This window comes from Felis catus, chromosome D3 (assembly GCF_018350175.1).
Source record: "Felis catus isolate Fca126 chromosome D3, F.catus_Fca126_mat1.0, whole genome shotgun sequence".
NCBI lineage: Eukaryota > Metazoa > Chordata > Mammalia > Carnivora > Felidae > Felis > Felis catus.
Window position 1 is genome coordinate 26,837,719 of NC_058379.1, and position 17,953 is coordinate 26,855,671.

General features: G+C 53.3%; 1 protein-coding gene across 3 annotated transcripts in view; it reads right to left on the minus strand.

Moving 5' to 3' along the window:
* KIAA1671 (uncharacterized protein KIAA1671 homolog) overlaps positions 1-17,953 on the minus strand; it is a 201,556-nt gene that overhangs the window by 55,780 nt on the left and 127,823 nt on the right. Inside the window, exon 1 of one of the 3 annotated variants that reach the window (XM_045042019.1) lies at positions 16,511-17,894. The exons of the other annotated variants lie outside the window; for them this stretch is intronic. Within the exon in view, the coding sequence (XP_044897954.1) occupies positions 16,511-16,795 (285 nt within the window). The 5' untranslated portion in view covers positions 16,796-17,894. Of the gene's footprint in view, positions 1-16,510; positions 17,895-17,953 lie in introns of those variants that run through there. 3 annotated transcript variants of the gene reach the window in all.

A 17,953-nucleotide genomic window follows, 5' to 3' on the forward strand; every position in this document is an offset into this window, starting at 1 on the left:
TTTGGGGTGTGGTGGGTAAGGTGTGGGGGCCGGAGCCATGCGGGGACCTCCCGGTCCCTTCATCCCCGCGAAAACCACGTGCTGTGCAAGCTTCTCCACTTCCCCTATTCCGCAGGTCTGGGACACTAAGTTCTGCTTCCCCAGGACAGGACAGGTTGGAAGGGCGGTGGGGAGAAGGGCTCTCAGCCCAGAGGATGGGGTCCCCCTGCTGCTGCAGGGGCCAGGGAGGGCACAGGCAGTGTCTCGAGCTCTCGGTGGAGGCCCGGACACACGGGGATCCTGAGTGGAGAACCTATCCAGGCGGTTGAGATTTCTCCACCCAAATAGCGCGGGATTTTTTTTTTTTTTTAGCAATTTCCCTTTATGAGATCTTTTCAGCACGCTGAAGCCTTCATAGCATGATGGCTTTCTTTTTGCACTCCTATTTCATATATTTACATAACAACTAATCAAGTTAAGCAACAATGATTACAAGCACAAATGGCATAAAGAGGTTTGGGATCCGGGCGCCTGGGTGGTTCAGTCAGTTGAGCCTCAGCTCGGGTCATGATCTCATGGGTTCCTGGGACTGAGCCCCACATCTGGCTCTGCCCTGACAGTGTGGAGCCTGCTTGGAATTCTCCCTCCCTCTCTCTCTGCCCCTCCCCTGCTCGTGCTCTCTCTCTCAAAATAAATAAACATTAAAAAATAAAAGAGAGGTTTAGAATAAAAAAAATGGATTTCGTTCATTCATTCATTTACTCATTCATTCATTCAAGAAGTTTTATTAAGTGCCAGGTAAGGCAGAATGATTGGAAGGCGCTTGAAATAATTTTCTGGGGGGTGGTGAGAATGTTCTAGATCTTGATAGAGGTGTGGGGTCCTTACACTGGCATATGCATTTGTCAAAACTCATCAAACTGTACACTTAAGATATATGCCCTTTGCTGCACGCAAATCATACCTCCAAAATATTTATAATATTTTACGAATTTATGACATTCCTGCAACAGTGAATAGAATGATATTAGTATCAGTACTAAGCACGGTTAGAGCCAGCTATGTGCCAGGCACGGCCCTAGGTGCTTTGATACGTGTCAGCCGATGTATCCTTCCCAACAACTCTATGAAGGACTGACACGATCCCCCTCTGAGATTAGCACACTGAGGCACAGAGCTATGAAGTAAGTTGCATCTGTCCCACAGCGAACAGGGTTGCAAAGCTGGGATTTGAACAGACGCATCAGGCTCCAGAGTCTGTGCTTTATCTAACTCGCCTTGTCTGACTCTCAACGAAACAAAGGGAGGCCGCTGTCCTCACAGCACTTACGTTCTTCGGGGAGAGCCACAGCAAAGCACCTCAGCATCTCAGCTCCAGGAGCAGAGGTGCGGAGAAAGCAGCAGGGAGAAGCCCGAGCTTTAGCGTGCCAGGGACCCGGCCACTAAGTGTGTGCCTCCCTTGGAGACTCGTCAGGGTGATCGTGGGAGGAAAGTGACGTCACGCACATGAATGCATGCCAGCCCCATGCCTGGAACACAGCGTGTTCTTTTTTTTTTTTTTTTGAATGTTTATTTATTTTTGAGAGAGAGAGGGAGAGAGTGAATGCACGCCAGCCCCATGCCTGGAACACAGCACATTCTTTTTTTTTTTTTAACGTTTATTTATTTTTGAGAGAGAGAGGGAGAGAGAGAGAGGGCAGGGGAGGGGCAGAGAGAGAAGGGAACAGAGGATCCGAAGCAGGCTCTGTGCTGACATCAGCGAGCCTGATGCAGGGCTCAACTCATGAACTGCAAGATCATGACCTGAGCCGAAGTCAGGCACTCAACCGATTGAGCCACCCACGCACCCCCATAGCATGTTCTTAAAACAGGTTAGCTGAATAAATGAGCAGAAGGTGGGCTCCAAACCAGCTAATAAGAAACCTTTCTCTGGCCACACCTCCTTTAATTTAGCAAGATTAGCTCTGGGGAAGGCTGTCTGACTCCAACCCCACATGGCCACATAAACAAAGACCGTGAGCCCAGAGTAACTGTGAGAATCTTGGGGTCCAGAGAGATGGCTTATGGGGGATGGGGCCCAGAGATGGGGCAGGGGCACCCACAGAAAACCCAAGTGGCCTGGAGGGTACCGGCTAGGGGAGCTGAGTGAGAATAAAGCTGTACTTTCTCTGGCTGCTCAAGACAAGGTCTGACTCTCAAGTTCCTGAGACTTGACAGGCATAGGCCCCCGAGTCTGTGGTCCACAGACTCAGCCATGACCCCAAGAGGAAGACACTGCTTGCTGTCCAGAGAACTCTGATTTGCCATCCTGAGCCTCCCAAACTGTTCCTGGCAAGAAAGCCCAGCCCTACTGAGCCCTGTAAGTGGTCCACTCAACGAATTTGGCTGGCGGCCACTCAGGGGCTTAGAGCCCATTCATGGGTCTATGTCTGCATTCACTCATTCATCCGTCTGTCAGGTATCTACAAGCAACAAGAATGCTCCAGGTGAGTGCTGGGCTCTGGGGACGTGAAAAGGCAAATACTTCTCAGTGTTGCTTTACAGTCTAGTAAGAATCACCGGGAAGAATTTGGAGGAAAGTGCAGAAACACCTCCAAGATCAGAACAGGAGTGTTAACAGGACACTTGGGTGGCTCAGTGGGTTAAGCATCCGACTCTTGGTTTCAGCTCAGGTCAGGTCACAATCTCACAACTCGTGAAATCCAGCCCCCACATCGGGGTCTGTGATGACAGCATGGGGATCCTGGGTCTCCCTCTCTCTCTGCCCCTCCCCCACCCTCGTGTGTGTGTGTGTGTGTGTGTGTGTGTGTGTGTGTGTGCGCGCGCGCACTCTCTCTCTCTGAAAATAAATAAACTTAAAAAAAAAGAACAGGGGTGTTAACAACCCATGCATTTGTTCATTCATTCATTTAAGTACAAGATGTTAGACAGCATGCCCTTCTGTGACCACATACTGTCCTTGAGAGCAGGGACTGTCTCTGTCTTGTTCCCTGATGTATCCCAGGGCCTCCAACTGTGCCTGGCACACAGTGGGTAGCCGGCACGTTTGCTGAGTTACCCACTTTTTTCTTTTATTTTTTTAATTCCCATCCAAGTTAGTCAGCATATAGTGCAACAATGATTTCAGTAGATTCCTTAATGCCCCTTACCCAATTAGCCCATCCCCCTCCCATAAGCCCTCCAGCAACCCTGTTTGTTCTCTACATTTAAGAGTCTCTTATGTTTTGTCTCCCTCCCTGTTTTCATATTAGTTTTGCTTCCCTTCCCTTATGTTCATCTGTTTTGTCTCTTAAAGTCCTCATACGAGTGAAGTCATATGATTTTTGTCTTTCTCTGACTGACTAATTTCACTTAGCGTAATACCCTCCAGTTCCATCCATGTAGCTGCAAATAGCAAGATTTCATTCTTTTTGATTGCCGAGTAATACTCCATTGTATCTAGATACCACATCTTCTGTATCCTTTCATCCATCGATGGACATTTGGGCTCCTTTGCATACTTTAGCTATTGTTGATAGTGCTGCTATAGACATGGGGTGCATGTGTCCCTTAGAAACAGCACACCTGTATCCCGTGGATAAATGCCTAGTGGTGCAATCGCTGGGTTGTAGGGTAGTTCTATTTTTAGTCTTTTGAGGACCCTCCATACTGTTTTCCAGAGTGGCTGCACCAGCTTGCATTCCCACTGAGTGACCCACTTTAAGGAACTGTTCATTCGAGGGTGGCTGTCTCCACCCGGGCCTCCTGCTACACAGGCAGATTCTGGGGCCTACATCAGACCCGTAAGGTCCCCACCCGAGACTCTTCTCACTGAACCAGCTCAAGGCACCGGTCAAAGTCTGACTTTGGTCCTCACTGTTAGCCCCCTTTTGCAAGGGCAGAAACCACCGCTCAAAGAGGTCAAGGCCCCAGACACAGGAAGGGGCAGCACCAGGATTCGAACCCAGCCTTCCTGAGTGTCCCACCCCTGCGTTTCCTCCACCTCCCCACCTGCCTCGGCCATCAGATGCCACTGAAGCAGCACCGACTCTTCCCCACGATTCGGCTCAGAAACCTGGAGGGATTACATTTTTCCACTGATGGCACAGAGTTGTTGAAAATCCACGGGGCTCCGCATTATATGAAAAGCTTAGGAAACTCATTAAGCAGGGCTCTGACAGCCTGTTCCTTTTTTCATCCCTCCCCCAAAAGGCCTCGTATTTATGCATGAGGAAAGAAAAAAAAAATCTCCAGCGTAGGATATGAAAAACCTCCAACTGTTGTTCCCTCGGTTATAGAGCAGAATGCCTCTGATTAACCCTTTGCAGCCACTTTCTCCCTAATTAGCGGTGGCTGTGGATGACCCCCAGCCCCACCCAACCACCAAATATGCTCCCCTCATCAAGTAGCAACTCAGGGAGGGCGGGGGGCTCAGAGGGGTGAGTCCCGCGAGGTGGGTGGGGAAGCCAAGTGCAAGCAAAGGAATCTGGGAGGGCGGCAGGGAGCCAGGCCCACCAGCTCTCCTCAAAATTCCGAGGGAGCCCGTGCCACCATCTTGGCATCCCAGGCAGGGGACTGGCTTGTGCAAAGGCCAGGAGGAGGTGGGTGGAAAGGGAGGCCGGGGACAGTGAAGCACATGTGATTACCAGCTGTGACCGATCAGGCACTCACCACACACCAAGTGCTCTGCTGGGCGTTTTACGCCTGTTACAAAGGAATTCTCACTGTCCTAAGTACTACGATTCCCTGTTTACAGGCAGGGAAACTGAGGTTTGGGCAAAGTCACACAGCTAGCAGATGGGGGAGTGGGTATTTGAATCCAGGCCGCTGCCCCTGGGAAGGCCCTAAAAGGCCACACCGGAGCCTCCATCTACAGACAGGGAAACTGAGGCCCACAGCAGATGCCATGGAGAAGAGGTGGGCTCAAGGCTGCACGGTTTGGATACTCCTCTTTAATCGCTTTTCGGAAAACTCCCCAAAGGCAGGAACCGTCTCGTGACCTTTAATGCCTCACACAGAGTTTTGCAGACAATAGGAGCTCTGTAAATGTCTGTCACTCAGCTCTGAAGGACATCAAGGTTCAGAACCGCATAGCCCCTAAATACCCCAACTTTGAATTTGGAACCTCAAGTTCCAGTCTGGATTGTCACTGACTTGCTGTGTGACTTTCTGTAGGTCTCTTTCCCTCTCTGGGCTTTTTGGCTCCCCCAACACAAAAAGGGTGGGGTGGAATGATCTAGATGTCGTGACAACCAAAGCTCAGGAGCAGCTCTTGGAAGAGGAAATCGATGCCAAAGTCCTGTCCCTCAGTGATCTGTTTACACTTGCTTCCAGGGCTCATATAAAAACTTTTATGGATAACGAAACTCTGTTTACCCATCATCTACCAGGGCAGCTGCCTCGGTATACTCTTTGAACTGAGCACCAGAGGTTCTAGAGCCTTCCGGGTGCTTCCTGCCCAGATGGCACAGAGGGTGGGGGGGGCAGCTGCCTCAACACAGCCCCACATCTATCCCTCCCCTTCCCTGGAGCAGAAGGCAATTACCAAGAAGAAAGAACAGACTTCTGGCCACTAACTGAGGTATTACAGATGTCAAATTATAGGTGTGCCTAGGGAAGGGCCGTTTCTAGAAATCAAGCTGGTGAGTGACGGGAATGTGGGCTGGCAGGTAATTTCTGGCTTTGGCAGAAAGCAAATATTTGGACGTGGAGCCTGATGACACAGGACCAGGAATTCAACAGACCACGAAAATATCTTCAAATGCTGGGAGTATGACCCTGCCCGCCTCTCGTGTGACAGGTCACAGCTAGAATGACAACAAGGCACTGACTGTGTGCTGAGTGCCATGCAGGGCACCGGACAAGCATGTTGTGTCATAACACCTCTGTTGGTATATGCCACCTGCTCCATTTCGTAGCCAAAGGGGGAAAAAATGCTTTATCAGAGTAGAAAGACCTGCCCAAAATTACACCAGGAGTCAAAGTTAGGAAACCTAAAAGTCAGGAAATTCCAAGGCCCTACTAACATCTTGGCTTCTCCCAGAGTCTGTCAGCTAAGGCCACATGGTTATCCGGGGCCTGGCAGGGACCTCAAGTCACATCTCTTGGCTCCCACGTTGGGCTCTTACATTCATATATCAGTGGTGCTCAACGGTGGGCGATTTTGTCCCCAAGGGACATTTGGTAAAATCTGGAAACATGAGGGGCGCCCGAGTGGCTCGGTTGGTTAAGCGTCTGACTTCAGCTCAGGTCGTGATCTCATGGTTTGTGGTTTGAGCCCCACGTCAGGCTCTGTGCTGACAGCTCAGAGCCTGGAGCCTGCTTCCGATTCTGTGTCTCCCTCTCTCTCTGCCCCTCCCCTGCTCAGTGCTCTCTCTCTCTCTCCCTCTCTCAGAAATAAACATTAAAAAAAATTTTGTTTAATCTGGAAACACTATATACAGGCCAGGGGTGCTGCCCAACATCCCACGATTCACAAGACAGCCCCCACCACAGAGAATGATCCAGCCCCAAGAGTCGAGGTCGCTGTGATGTGAAACCCTGGTCTACATCATGGCACCTCTCACAAAAGGCACAACACGTCCTTCAATCCCTTGTCTTGATCGGGAGGGACAAGAAATGAGGCATCAGCAGACCTGGGCTGGAGTCCAGGCTGTAAACTTGGGGACTCGGGGCAAGTACGTGCCACCTTCTCCCTAAGCCTCAGTTTTATCATCTGTAGAACAGGGGTAACAAAAAAATAACACCTACCTCACAGCGGGGAGGGGAGGCGCATGCCAGAAGAGTATAAGAGTGTGCTTTGTTCAGGGGCTGGTACATGGGAAGTGCTCAAGAGGTGTTACTCCTTAAGCCTTAATTTCCCCACCTGTGAAATGGAACAACAGTCTATGCCTTGGAGTGACACTCAAGCTTTTTCCCTCCGACGCGGTTACACCGACGTCACGTTTTCCCAGATGGCCTCGCTCTAAGACACCAACGGCCTGGAGAAGTGGCAGCTGGAGAGAGCTGCTGGGCCAGCAGTGGACTTGGTGCGCACGAGAAACAAGCATTTTGGGTGAAGGCCGCTGAGAGTTGGCGGTCTGTTACCACAGCATAACATGCCCTACCTACCCTGACAAATACATCAAGCTCAGGAGTGCAAAGCAGCTGATAGTTATTACACACCGCCTAGCTTCCAGGTGCTGTGCTAAGTGCCTCGCAAGGAAACTGAGGCTCACAGAAGTCAAGTCACCTGTCTGAGGTCCCATAGCTAGTTAGTGGCAAAGCCGGGATTCAAACTCAGATATGCCTGAAAGGAGGGCAAAGCTCTTAACTGCATTGACCTAATTCTACCTGCATCCGTTTTTTTTTTTTCCTTAATCAGGAAAAGGCAGCCAAGGATAAGCAAATTTATGTTTAAAAACCAAAATAGGGGCACCTGGGTGGCTCAGTCAGTTAAGCATCTGACTCTTGGTTTCAGCTCAGGTCATGATCTCACGGTGTGTGGGTTCGAGCCTCATGTTTGGCTCTGTGTTGACAGTGTGGAGCATGCTTGGGATCCTCTCTCTCTCTCCCCCTCTCCCTCTCTCTCTCCCTCAATCTCTCTCTCTCTCTCTCTCTCTCTCTCTGCCCCTCCCCAACTTGTGCAACACTCTCTTTTTCAAAATAAATAAATAAACTTTCTAAAAAACTGAACAACTTGTTCACAGACTTTGAAATGTTTAACTCCTAGTAATAATAGATGTTTTAGGTTCCTCCCTTTCATGGAGCAGGGCAGTCTGGAGTGCTCCCCTGGCCTAGACACTGACGCTGGAAAAAAGCCAGTCTTGCATACTATGCTCCCAAATCGGAGCACAGAGCTCGCTGCTGTGCATGGCTCAGCCTTTATGATGAATGTTTGATGAGTTAAATGTGGGTGAGGACCACTTAGCATCCAAGAAATGGATTCCGTCCCCCGCCAGGAGATTCGCGCCAACTCCTAAAAGGGTGTGCTGCTCACGAGCCCCTGGGACCCTCAACCCAGCCCGGCTGAGCAGCCTCCTTTACGAGCAAGAGCCTACGAGGCGAGAAAAGCATCCACTGGGAACACAGAAAGCTACCAAATTACAGGCCTTGGGCAGGTCACTTGAGTTCGGCCCACTCCAATTTACTCCTCTGTGCGAAGAAGGATTAAGTAATACTCCCTGGCCATTCTCAGACCGTCGGTTGTGGTGGGTATAAAAGAGAAGAAGCCAGTATTCGTTATCTACTTACTGCTACGTAACAAATAGCCCCAAGACGTACTGGCCCGGATCAACAAACACGTGGTATCTCTTACGGTTTCTGGATGTGAGGGATCTAGAAGGGGCTTAGCCGAATAGTTCCAGTTCAGGGTGTCTTGTGAGCTGCTGACCAGAGGCACAGCCTCACCCGCAGGCTGAAGGATCCACTTCCAAGCTCGCCCACGTGGCTGATGGCACGTTTCACCTCCTTGCTGGCAGCTGACTGGAGGCTTCTGTCCTTGGCCATGCGGGCCTCTCCGCGGGGCTGCCCCAGCATCCTCCAGGCTTGGCAGCTGGCTTCCCCCAGAGCGAATGTTCCAAAAAGGGAAAGAGTAACTAAGAGGGGAGCTGCAGCGTCTTTGTAACTTAGTGACGCTGTCACTTTGGCGGTATTCTACCGGTCACACGCACCGACCTGGTCCCGCGGGGGAGGCGGCCTCACAATGGTGAACGTCAGAAGGGCCGCCCGTGTGTGTTTGTGCCCTGCGTGCAAGGCAAGTGATTAGCACTAATCAAATTACAACGGTGACGTTCACAGCAGCCGTCTCCCGAGTTCCCCCCGTGTGCCCTGCGGGCGCTGTGCGGCGATCTGTGTGTGTTACCTCCATACGATCTCCGCCACAGCCATGGGGTGAGGTAGTACCATCGTCCCATTTTACAGAAGAGGAGGCATAAAGAGGCTAAGTAGCCTCCCCAAAGTCATGTTGCGACGGACAGGCAGAACCGGGACTCCACCCCACAGCTCTCTCTCGTCACCGACAGCGGTGTGCGGGAGCTGGCCTGCCCTGCTGCCCAGAGACAACTGCGAAATTGTCAGGAGTCAGTTGCGAGCCACTGGTTCAACACGGCCACTAAGCTGAAGGAACACGCCATGAAACCAACAGCGTCAAAAGCACGGGTAACAAACAGTCAGATCTTATCAATGGCCCTCACTACTTCCCACCTTTTACTATTAAGTACGGTCCTGGGGTCACTGCCGCATACTGACTCTTCACAGTGTAAGTCGTACGTAACAATGATGCACCGAGTTTCTTTTCCCAGTTCTGTGTGCAGGGACGGAGAGCCCGTAGCTTGCGCTTGGCCCTGGTGGGAGTATTTCCACCACAGGAATAGGCAGATGCTACAAATCCAGGCTTCCCCCCCCCCACCCCCCAAAGACCCAGTTGTAAGGCATCTACCAGTAAACCACTGTAACTCGCTCAGTACGTCATTTTCTCTCATAGGGAACTATCTTGATGACTCCTTGCTGAAGACCCCATTCTTCATGAAACCCCCAAATATAACACTCCCTGTGACACGTATCAATCCAGAGTTCCTTCCTGAAATGTTTGACTTCCTGATGAGGAAGCTAGAGGCACTTGTCTGAAAAAACATGTGAGATTCAAAAACGCTAAAAGAGAAAAAGTAAGAGTAACAGAGGGGCCCTTGGGTCACAGAGATAGAAAGGGAGTGGGTGGGTGTGTTTAAACCTCAGGGATAGCTTGAAGTCACGACAACAGAGGGCAAAACTGATCCACATCTGCAGTCACTCCTGATAGCCAAGAATGGGAAATGACCCACATGTCCAGCCAGGGCACGTAATAAATCATGCAGCATGCTGCATGGCCAACGTTTTTTTTTTTCTTCCCTAAAGATACATACAACTGCTACATTTTTGGAGCACCTGAGCAGCACAGTTGGCTGAGCATCTGACTGTTGATTTTGGCTCAGATCATGATCTCCCAGTTCATGGGATCGAGCCCTGCATCAGGCTCTGTGGTGACGGTGCGGAGCCTGCTTGGGATTCTCTCTCCCTCTTTCTGCCCCTTCCCCTCTCACGCATGCACATGCTCTGTCTCTCAAAATATATAAATAAACATTAAAAAAAAAAAAAACAAACCCTGCTGCATTCTTGAAAGGTTAGAAAGACACAGAGGATTGGCAGTTTGGTTTGAGAGAGGGAAGAAAAAAGACAGGAAGGAAAGGCATCTGAATGCCAAGAGCGGATCTTGTTGATGTTAGAATCATGGGTCGATTTTGTTTCTGTTCAGTTTTTCTAGACTTTCCAAATATGAGACCAGCACACCTCACTTTCTTAGTTGGGGGGAGGGGAGCAGGGATCAACATTATTTCACACAAGCAGAGCCCTGTGGAGCCGCCAAGCCCTTTATCCTGCCCTGCGTGTCTCTCCAGGTCTCTCCCAGAGGCCCCGGTTTTGGCCCCAGCCTTTGGCCCCGCTGGATCCATGAAGGGGCCATTGTTCTCAGGGTGACATCATTCCGTTGCCTGGAGGGTGAAAAGGAGCCCTGAGAGGGTGCGGCCAGCCACTTCACACTGGCTTCTAGGGCTGCAGTTAAGTCTAACACACCAGCCCCACGCCCTAAGGGGCAGCCTGAGAGCAGGGCACCTGATGGGGCACTGGACGTGCCCTGGCAGGCAGCACTGGCACTGGCCTCATGAGATGGACCAAGGGGTCATGGCAGCTGGACCCTACTCCCCTACATGCCAGTCTCAGGAGAAGCATAAAACCCCGGAAGCCTGGGGCGCCTGGGTGGCTCAGTTGGTTGAGTGCCTGACTTCGGCTCAGGCCACGATCTCGCCGTTGGTGGGTTTGAGCCCGGCGTTGGGCTTGCTGCGGTCAGCACAGAGCCGGCTTTGGATCATCTTCTGTCCCCCCTCTCTCTCCCTCTGTCCCTCCCCCGCTTGCACTCTCTCTCTTAAATAAAAAACAAAAACAAACAAAACCCCCCAAAAACCTGTACCTGGCACACAGTAGGTGCTCAATAAATGGTGGCTAGAGGTGAAGAGAGCGGAAGAGTACTCCAGGCAGGGGGAGCCATGAGGGCACAGGCCCTGGGTCCTGGGAAGAACCCCAGACCTCCCTGGGCTGGACTCCTGGTGTCCACTTCTAGAAGGTGTGTAGCAGGCCTCAGTTTAGCCATGTGTGATACGGAGATCACACAAAGGGAGGCGGTGCCACCAAGGGAACACAAAAGTGAAGGAGAGGGGATTTCGGGAAGGCAGACTCAGCATAAGCTCCTACACCAAGGTGAACCAGGCCAGCTGAAGACCCTGGGCCTCCCAGGCTTTACCTTCTTCTTCTTTTTTTTTTTTAATGTTTATTTACTTATTTCGAGACAGAGAGATAGCATGAGTGGGGGAGGGGTAGAGAGGGAGAAAGAGAGAGAATCCCAGGCAGGCTCTGTGCTGTCAGTGCAGAGCCAGATGCAGGGCTCAATCTCACAACCACGAGATCATGATCGGAACCGAAATCAAGAGTCGGACGCTTCACGGGCTGAGACGCCCCTCCCCCCGCCCAGGCACCCCTCACAGACTTTACCTTCTAGTGGAGGACACAGAACAAGCGAGTAAGAGGAAAAGAAGCACAAGTGGCATCAGCAGAGCCCAGATCCCACAGGGCCCTGAAGGCCACGGTAAGAAGCTGGGGCTTTCTAAGTCCAGGGCGAGGCAGGGGGATGATCTGACCGCTTGGGTTGCTGGATGGAAAATGGACTGGAGGGGAAAGGGCCGGAATGTCGAGGGGGTAGTAGGTTGAATAATGGCCCCCAAAAGGATACGTCCACATCCCAGCCCTGGCACCTGTGAATGTGACTTTACTTGGAAAAACGGTCCTTGAAGGTGTAATTAAGGATCTCGAGATCACGCTAGATTATCTGGTGGGCCCTAAATCCAATGATAAGTGTCCTTATAAGAGACAAAGGACAAGGCCACATGAAGACAGAGGCAGCCTCAGAGGCCAAGGAAGACCTGGAGAAGCTGCAAGAGAGGGGAGGGGTCCTCCTCTGAGGCTAGGCGGGAGGTGTGGCCGGCCCACCGCTGGACTGGGGACTTCTGGCCTCTGGGACTTCAAGAGAAAATCTCCCTTGTTTTCAGCCACCAGGTGGGTGGCCATTTATTACAACAGCCTTAAGAAACTAATATGAATGAGGCATGTATGAAATTGGGGCTTCTGAAGATGACAGCCACCAACAGCCCTTTCCTTTCAAAATCCCTGCCACTTGCTAAAAAAGTGTGTGTGTGTGTGTGTGTGTGTGCGCGCGCGTGTGGAGTGGGGAGACGCTGGGCTCTGCTGAATATTTTAAGCATCCGTTTCACTCCATAATTGATGCAGAACTAAATACTCCCACTCAGCCTCCGGCTGGAGGGCTCAACACACAGCACCAGTGCTCAAACAGTGGATCCCCAGGGCAGGGCCGTGGGCCCTGTGAGGCAGACCCATGCCGGGAGTGCTGGAGTCCCAGCCTCACCCACCCATTCCAGCTGTGTGACCCCAGGCCTGCGACCTGACCTCTCTGTGCTTCAGATTTCCCACCCATGAAATATGGGACTACTCCCTCCTCCCCCAGTTTCCCTGGGGGTGGTTGTGCAGATTCAACGATCCCCCGTTTCTGGCAAGTAGCAGGTACTCGATGGATGTCAGATCCCTGTCCTTTTTCCCCCCGACTCTGGTGACTGGGGAAACACTCAGGCTGCACTGACAGTCCCCCCAAACCAAATTATATACAGCCAGGTTCTCAACCAGGGAAGGGGATGCCATTTTGCCCACAGGGGACACTTGGCAATGTCTGGAGACATTTTTGGTTGTCGTGACCGGGAGGGTGCTAGTGACATCTCATGGCAGGGAGGCCAGGGATGATCCTACAATTCACGGGACAGCTCCCTCCCTGCAAGCGAAGGAATTACCTGGCCCAAGACATCAATGGTGGTGAGATGGAGAAGCTCTGATACACGGCAGCAGTTTGATGTTAGACACAGGTCTTTGATATCCTAAGATAGTTCCCTCTTTTCCAGCACATCTATCATACAGTCATGTGCTGATACGTTTTATCATCTGCCCCCTTGGAAAGCACCTTTAGGGAGGCAGCAGTTGTGTGTGTCTGTTCTCAGCCACCTCCCGGGTGCCCGCACCCTGGGGTGTGCCCAGTAAACCACAGGTGGACTGAACACGTGAGTGAATGAATGAAGATACACACATGATATATACTTCATGCTGAGCGCAGAGCCTGGCACACGGCAAATGCCCGTGGAACGCCAGCCAGATTCTTATTCTTTCCTAAAGCAACCAGTCTGGCCATCTGGGGGGGTGGGACTTACCCCACAGAGCCCGAACACCACCCCTGAGCCCCCAGAGTGATATGAGATGCACACTTGTTAGGCACTTCCCGTATCCCAGGCGCTTAACAGACGCCAGGGGCGTGCTGGTTCTTACTTAACTGTCTCCTGCTGGACCACCTACCAGATGAGTCCCAGGCGAATCCCCATTTTACAGATGAGGATGCTGAGGCTAAAGGAGGTGATTTAACTTGCCCAAGATCACTGGGCCAGCTCGTGCAAGACCTGAGACTCGATCTCAAGTCTGTCCCGTTCCAAAGCCCTCTGTGTAGTTTCCTATGACCTTGGAGACCCCCTGCTTCCCGCTTTTCTTTCAGCTTCAGCCTCTGTGGCACTGCCATTGTTCCTGGGTTCTGGAACTTTCTGTCTGGCCTCTACTTGGAGTCCATCTCGTCTGCTGGGCTTCGTTCTCAGGCTCACACTGGTCTGCAGCACAAACGTGCCTCTTCCTGCCTTTGTCGCTCGGAGACAATGCGTTTGTTTTTCCCTCTTTCCCCCTTTTATTCCTTGGACACAGAGGCAAGCCATTAGCAAATTATTTCAAGGCTGGCTTTAGAAAACATTTCGGGGCACGCCTTTGAGGGTTACTTTAGGCCTGTGATAGATTCTTCCAGAGTGCTCTGAGTAAATTCGAGCCCGAGGCAGGACTTGGAACTGAACAGACTTTTTAGATAAGTCACGTACAAGTTCAAGTGGCGAAGACCAAAATCCCGCTCCCCTCCCCACCCCAGCACGGATACGGCCCTCGTCCCCAAACTCTTAAGTCATCGTCTGTGTGGCTTTAAAACGTTTCCTCCTATAAAACAAATATTTAAGTGAGGTCCCGGAGTAAAAGGGGCGTGTGTGGATTTTCCGGTTCACCGGGAATCTTTGAAGGGATGGCCGGAGAGAAAAGGTCTGGTTGTCGCAACGGCGACAGCGGAATCTGAAGGCACACACGCCACACGCCGGGCATGGCCGCACGCGTCCCACATTTATAGGCACGTCCACGCCCGCAAACGGTAATAATGGGGAATGGAAACATGAAGTGATGATAATCCCCATTTCACAGACGAGAAAGCTGAGGCACAGAGAAGGGAAGAGTCCAGCTGGGAAGTGGCAGAGCCGGGATTCAAATCCCGCCCTCTGTGACCGCCTGGGCCCCCATCTCAGCTCTGTCCTCACCCTGCCGAGTCAGAACACCCTGAGATCACTGCGTCCGACGGGGAGAAGGCACTTTACAAGCGCGTGGACACCCTCTGCTCCCAGCACGGTGCCGCGTGCTCGTCTGAACCTCCACACAATGCCGTGGTTCACCCCATTTGACAGGGGAGGAAACTGAGGCATGGTAAAGGATCAAAATCCCTCAACCAGGACGTGGCCGAGTCCGATTCAAGCTCTCAACCCCGGTGCGGCTGGTGCTCACCACTCGGTAGACGCCAGATGCTAAATGGGCAGGAACCCAGAGCCCGGAGTTATTTAGCACGCATTTACACCGCTTGCAGGCACTGTGACGCAACAGTGAGCAGAGGAAGCAGAGCCTGACTTCATTCATTCCTTCAGCAGGCTGGGGGTTGGGGGTGGGGGGGTGGGGAGGCCACAGAGTGGTGCTGACACGTTCGTAACCCAGGCCTGGGGGATTCAACCCCCAGGGTCATACGACTGCCAGGGCGGGAGAGCTGAATGTATGACCAAACCCCGTGCCCTTAACTGCATTGCCACAGTGGGGAACAAGAGAGAGGCAGAGACAGGCAGAGAGAGACGGAGAGAGGCCAGAGATACGCACATACAGACAGAGACAGAGACAGAGACAGAGAGACAGAAAGAATGAATAAGAGGCCTTTCCCCCCTGGCCCAAGGAACCCCTTCCAGCAGGTGGCTGCAAGGAAATGTCCCAAATTCAGGCCCCACTGATCCCAGGGCTACAAAGCAGCACAGACCCACAAGAGAACATGTCATATTAACGGGACCCGTGTGTTTCCATCTGACTGCTCCGGTAGCTGTGTGACCCTGGGAGAGTCACCACACCTCTCTGGGGGATGCTGAGTCCCTGCACCAGTCAGGACAGCTGTGAGCTTCCAGTGACCTCGAGTGTGCAGAGGGCCAGCCCAGAGCCTGGTGTGCCCCCTGTGGCACCATCCCCCAATGCTGGGGCAACGTGCCATCTGCGTGTACCATGCCGAGCCCAGAGAAGCAGCCGGCCCAGCCCTTCACCCGCCCTCAGGCCCCTCTGAGCTGAGCTGACACGGTCAGGTGGCAGAAGGCTCCCTCTTGAAAACACTAAGCCCTCTCTTTGAGTTCAGTCAGTCAGGTGGGCGTCCCTGAAGTGATCAGGAAGGCCCGGAGGAAAAAAAGGAGGGGCTTAGCTAGAGAGAGCCTGGAGTGGAGGGGGTGGCATCGGAGCCCGAGATCCTGGCCCTGGCTTCGCTGCTCACTCACTGTGCTACCCCGGGAGAGTGCCTTTCCCTCTCTGGGCCCCGGTCCCGCCTCTCTCGGTCATCACTGAGTTCCCTGAGATGGATTCGGCACCATCCTCTAGCATTACCTCCAATGTAATCATTGGAAGTCATTCCACCCTGGTCTCCTAAATCCCACCGAGCTTGCCTGAGTGAGAGACGACAGAGCCCCAGGACCCACAGCGCGCCCCAGGCTCACGGGCCAGCAGGTGCACTTGCCCACCACCTCGGGTCTCCCTGGACAGTCAGAGACGACTTCACGATTCTGCTTGGATGGCAACATAACCAAAGCCACAAACCCAACCTGCACGTGACACGGACACTCGGCCATGCTGGGAGGCCCAGAGGAGTTGAAGCAGGTGCTAACTAATCCCCCCTAAAAGTAGGGGGGCTCCAGCATTCGTGTCTGGGGCCAGAGTGTCGGCACTTACAGATAAATCAACTGGCACAGCGGGTCCGACTCACGTGCCGGCCCCGTCCTCATCTTTTCCCGGTTGGGGACACATTTCCTGACCGCTTCGGGAGACAGAGTGACTCCACCATCAGGGGAATCAGCACCACCGATGTCTCTCTCCCAGGCACGGGCAACAGGAAGCGGCCGGGCTTGATTGACAATGATTCTGGAAGAGGCAACTTCCCTGGTTGGATCTAGGGGGACCCCCCTCCCCTACTACGGGGGAGCACGGGAGGGGAGGAGTTTTTACTGTTGCTTTAATATTTTACAAAAAAAAAAAAAAAAAAAAAAAAACAACGTAATAAGCTTACAAGGTCTGGTGGCTCGGAGTCCGTCTGCCTTTTCCTCAGGGAAGAAAATCTCTGTTGGCTGCGGGCGGAGAGACGCCGGAAAGATTCCCGACTCCGGGAGGCCAGGTGTCGGAAGGAGGAGGTGCGCTTGAAGGGGGTCCGGCTGGCGGGCTCTCCACTCGCCCGCTCGTGGCCCACCGTGGTGGTCACTAAGTTGAGGGCTTCCTGGAAGGACCTCCTCACAGTGCCCATCCACTGGGTCATGTGGGTTTGGGCCACCGTAAGTTTGTCTCCCAGGTAATCCATGGGGCCGGAGGAGGGGAGGAAGGAGGTGAGCGAGGGAGAAAGCGATTGCAATGCCAGGGTCCTCTCCCTCTTTCCACTTTCTGCTCCTGCAAGTTCTGGGCTCGCTTGGACAGAAAAGCTGGCAGCTCTCCTCAGCCAAACCAGGAGTAAATAACCATCGCTGAGCCAGCAGCCGGCGGCACCTGCGGGTCTCGCTGAGAATTCGGAGGCAGGTCAGGGTCAGGCTGGGAGTCCACCCACCCCAGTTGTAAAGTCAACACGCTGGGCGGTCCCAGCTTCAGCCCCGGCGGCACTCACGGGCTGCATCGGCTGTGACCGGGAGCTTGGGGAAATCTAGCAGCACTCACTCCAGGGTGTGACGGTCCCCGCGAGGTGGGGGAGGAAGAGGCGGTGGCCCTGGGCACCCCAGTGCTCACTGTCCCTCGGGGAGGCGGCCCCTCCCGAGCGCACACTGGAAGGACCAGGTGGGCAGGCCACCTGCCACTGCCACTGCCCCCAGCCGGACCCTGCTCACCTGACCCATACCATTCAGGTTTTTTCGTCCTCTGGCCAGAGACTGACTCCAAACCTGCCGGCCGGCAGGCAGCTAGCTCACTTCCGGAGCCAGCCTCCAGGGCCCCCGGGTCCCCTGGCTCTCTCCTGGCTCGGCAGCCCAGGATGACATCAGTCCCTGTCTTAGCGAGGGGCTTCGCTGCCCAGGAATGCAGGAGGGGCCTCGGGGAGGCGGCCGCCCAGGGAGCTGACGTCCGCCCCCATTTTTTTTCTCCCCCAAGTCCCAACTCGCTCACCGTCCCTCGGGGCTGACGGTGACTTCACGTGCCAACAGCCTACCCGCCCTGTGCCCTCACTGCGGGCTGCACGTGTGTGCGTCCGGGCGCGTGGCTGTTGGAGATCTGGCAGCCCCGGGAAGGTTGGGACAGTTGGGAAACTGCCTCTGGGGTGACAGGCAGCAGCATCTCGGGACCTCCTCAGCTCTCGGCTGTCGGTCTGTCTCCCTCTGGTGGCCTGTTTCTCGGTCAGGTTCGTCTGCTCCCTCCCCGCGTCTCAAGTTCCACTTGTTTGTCCCCAAGCTCGGCTCTGTGTCTGTCTCTCTCTCTCCTCTCCAGCCTTCTCTCGCTCCCTCCCTCCCTCCCTCCCTCCCTGGAAAGCAACACCCAG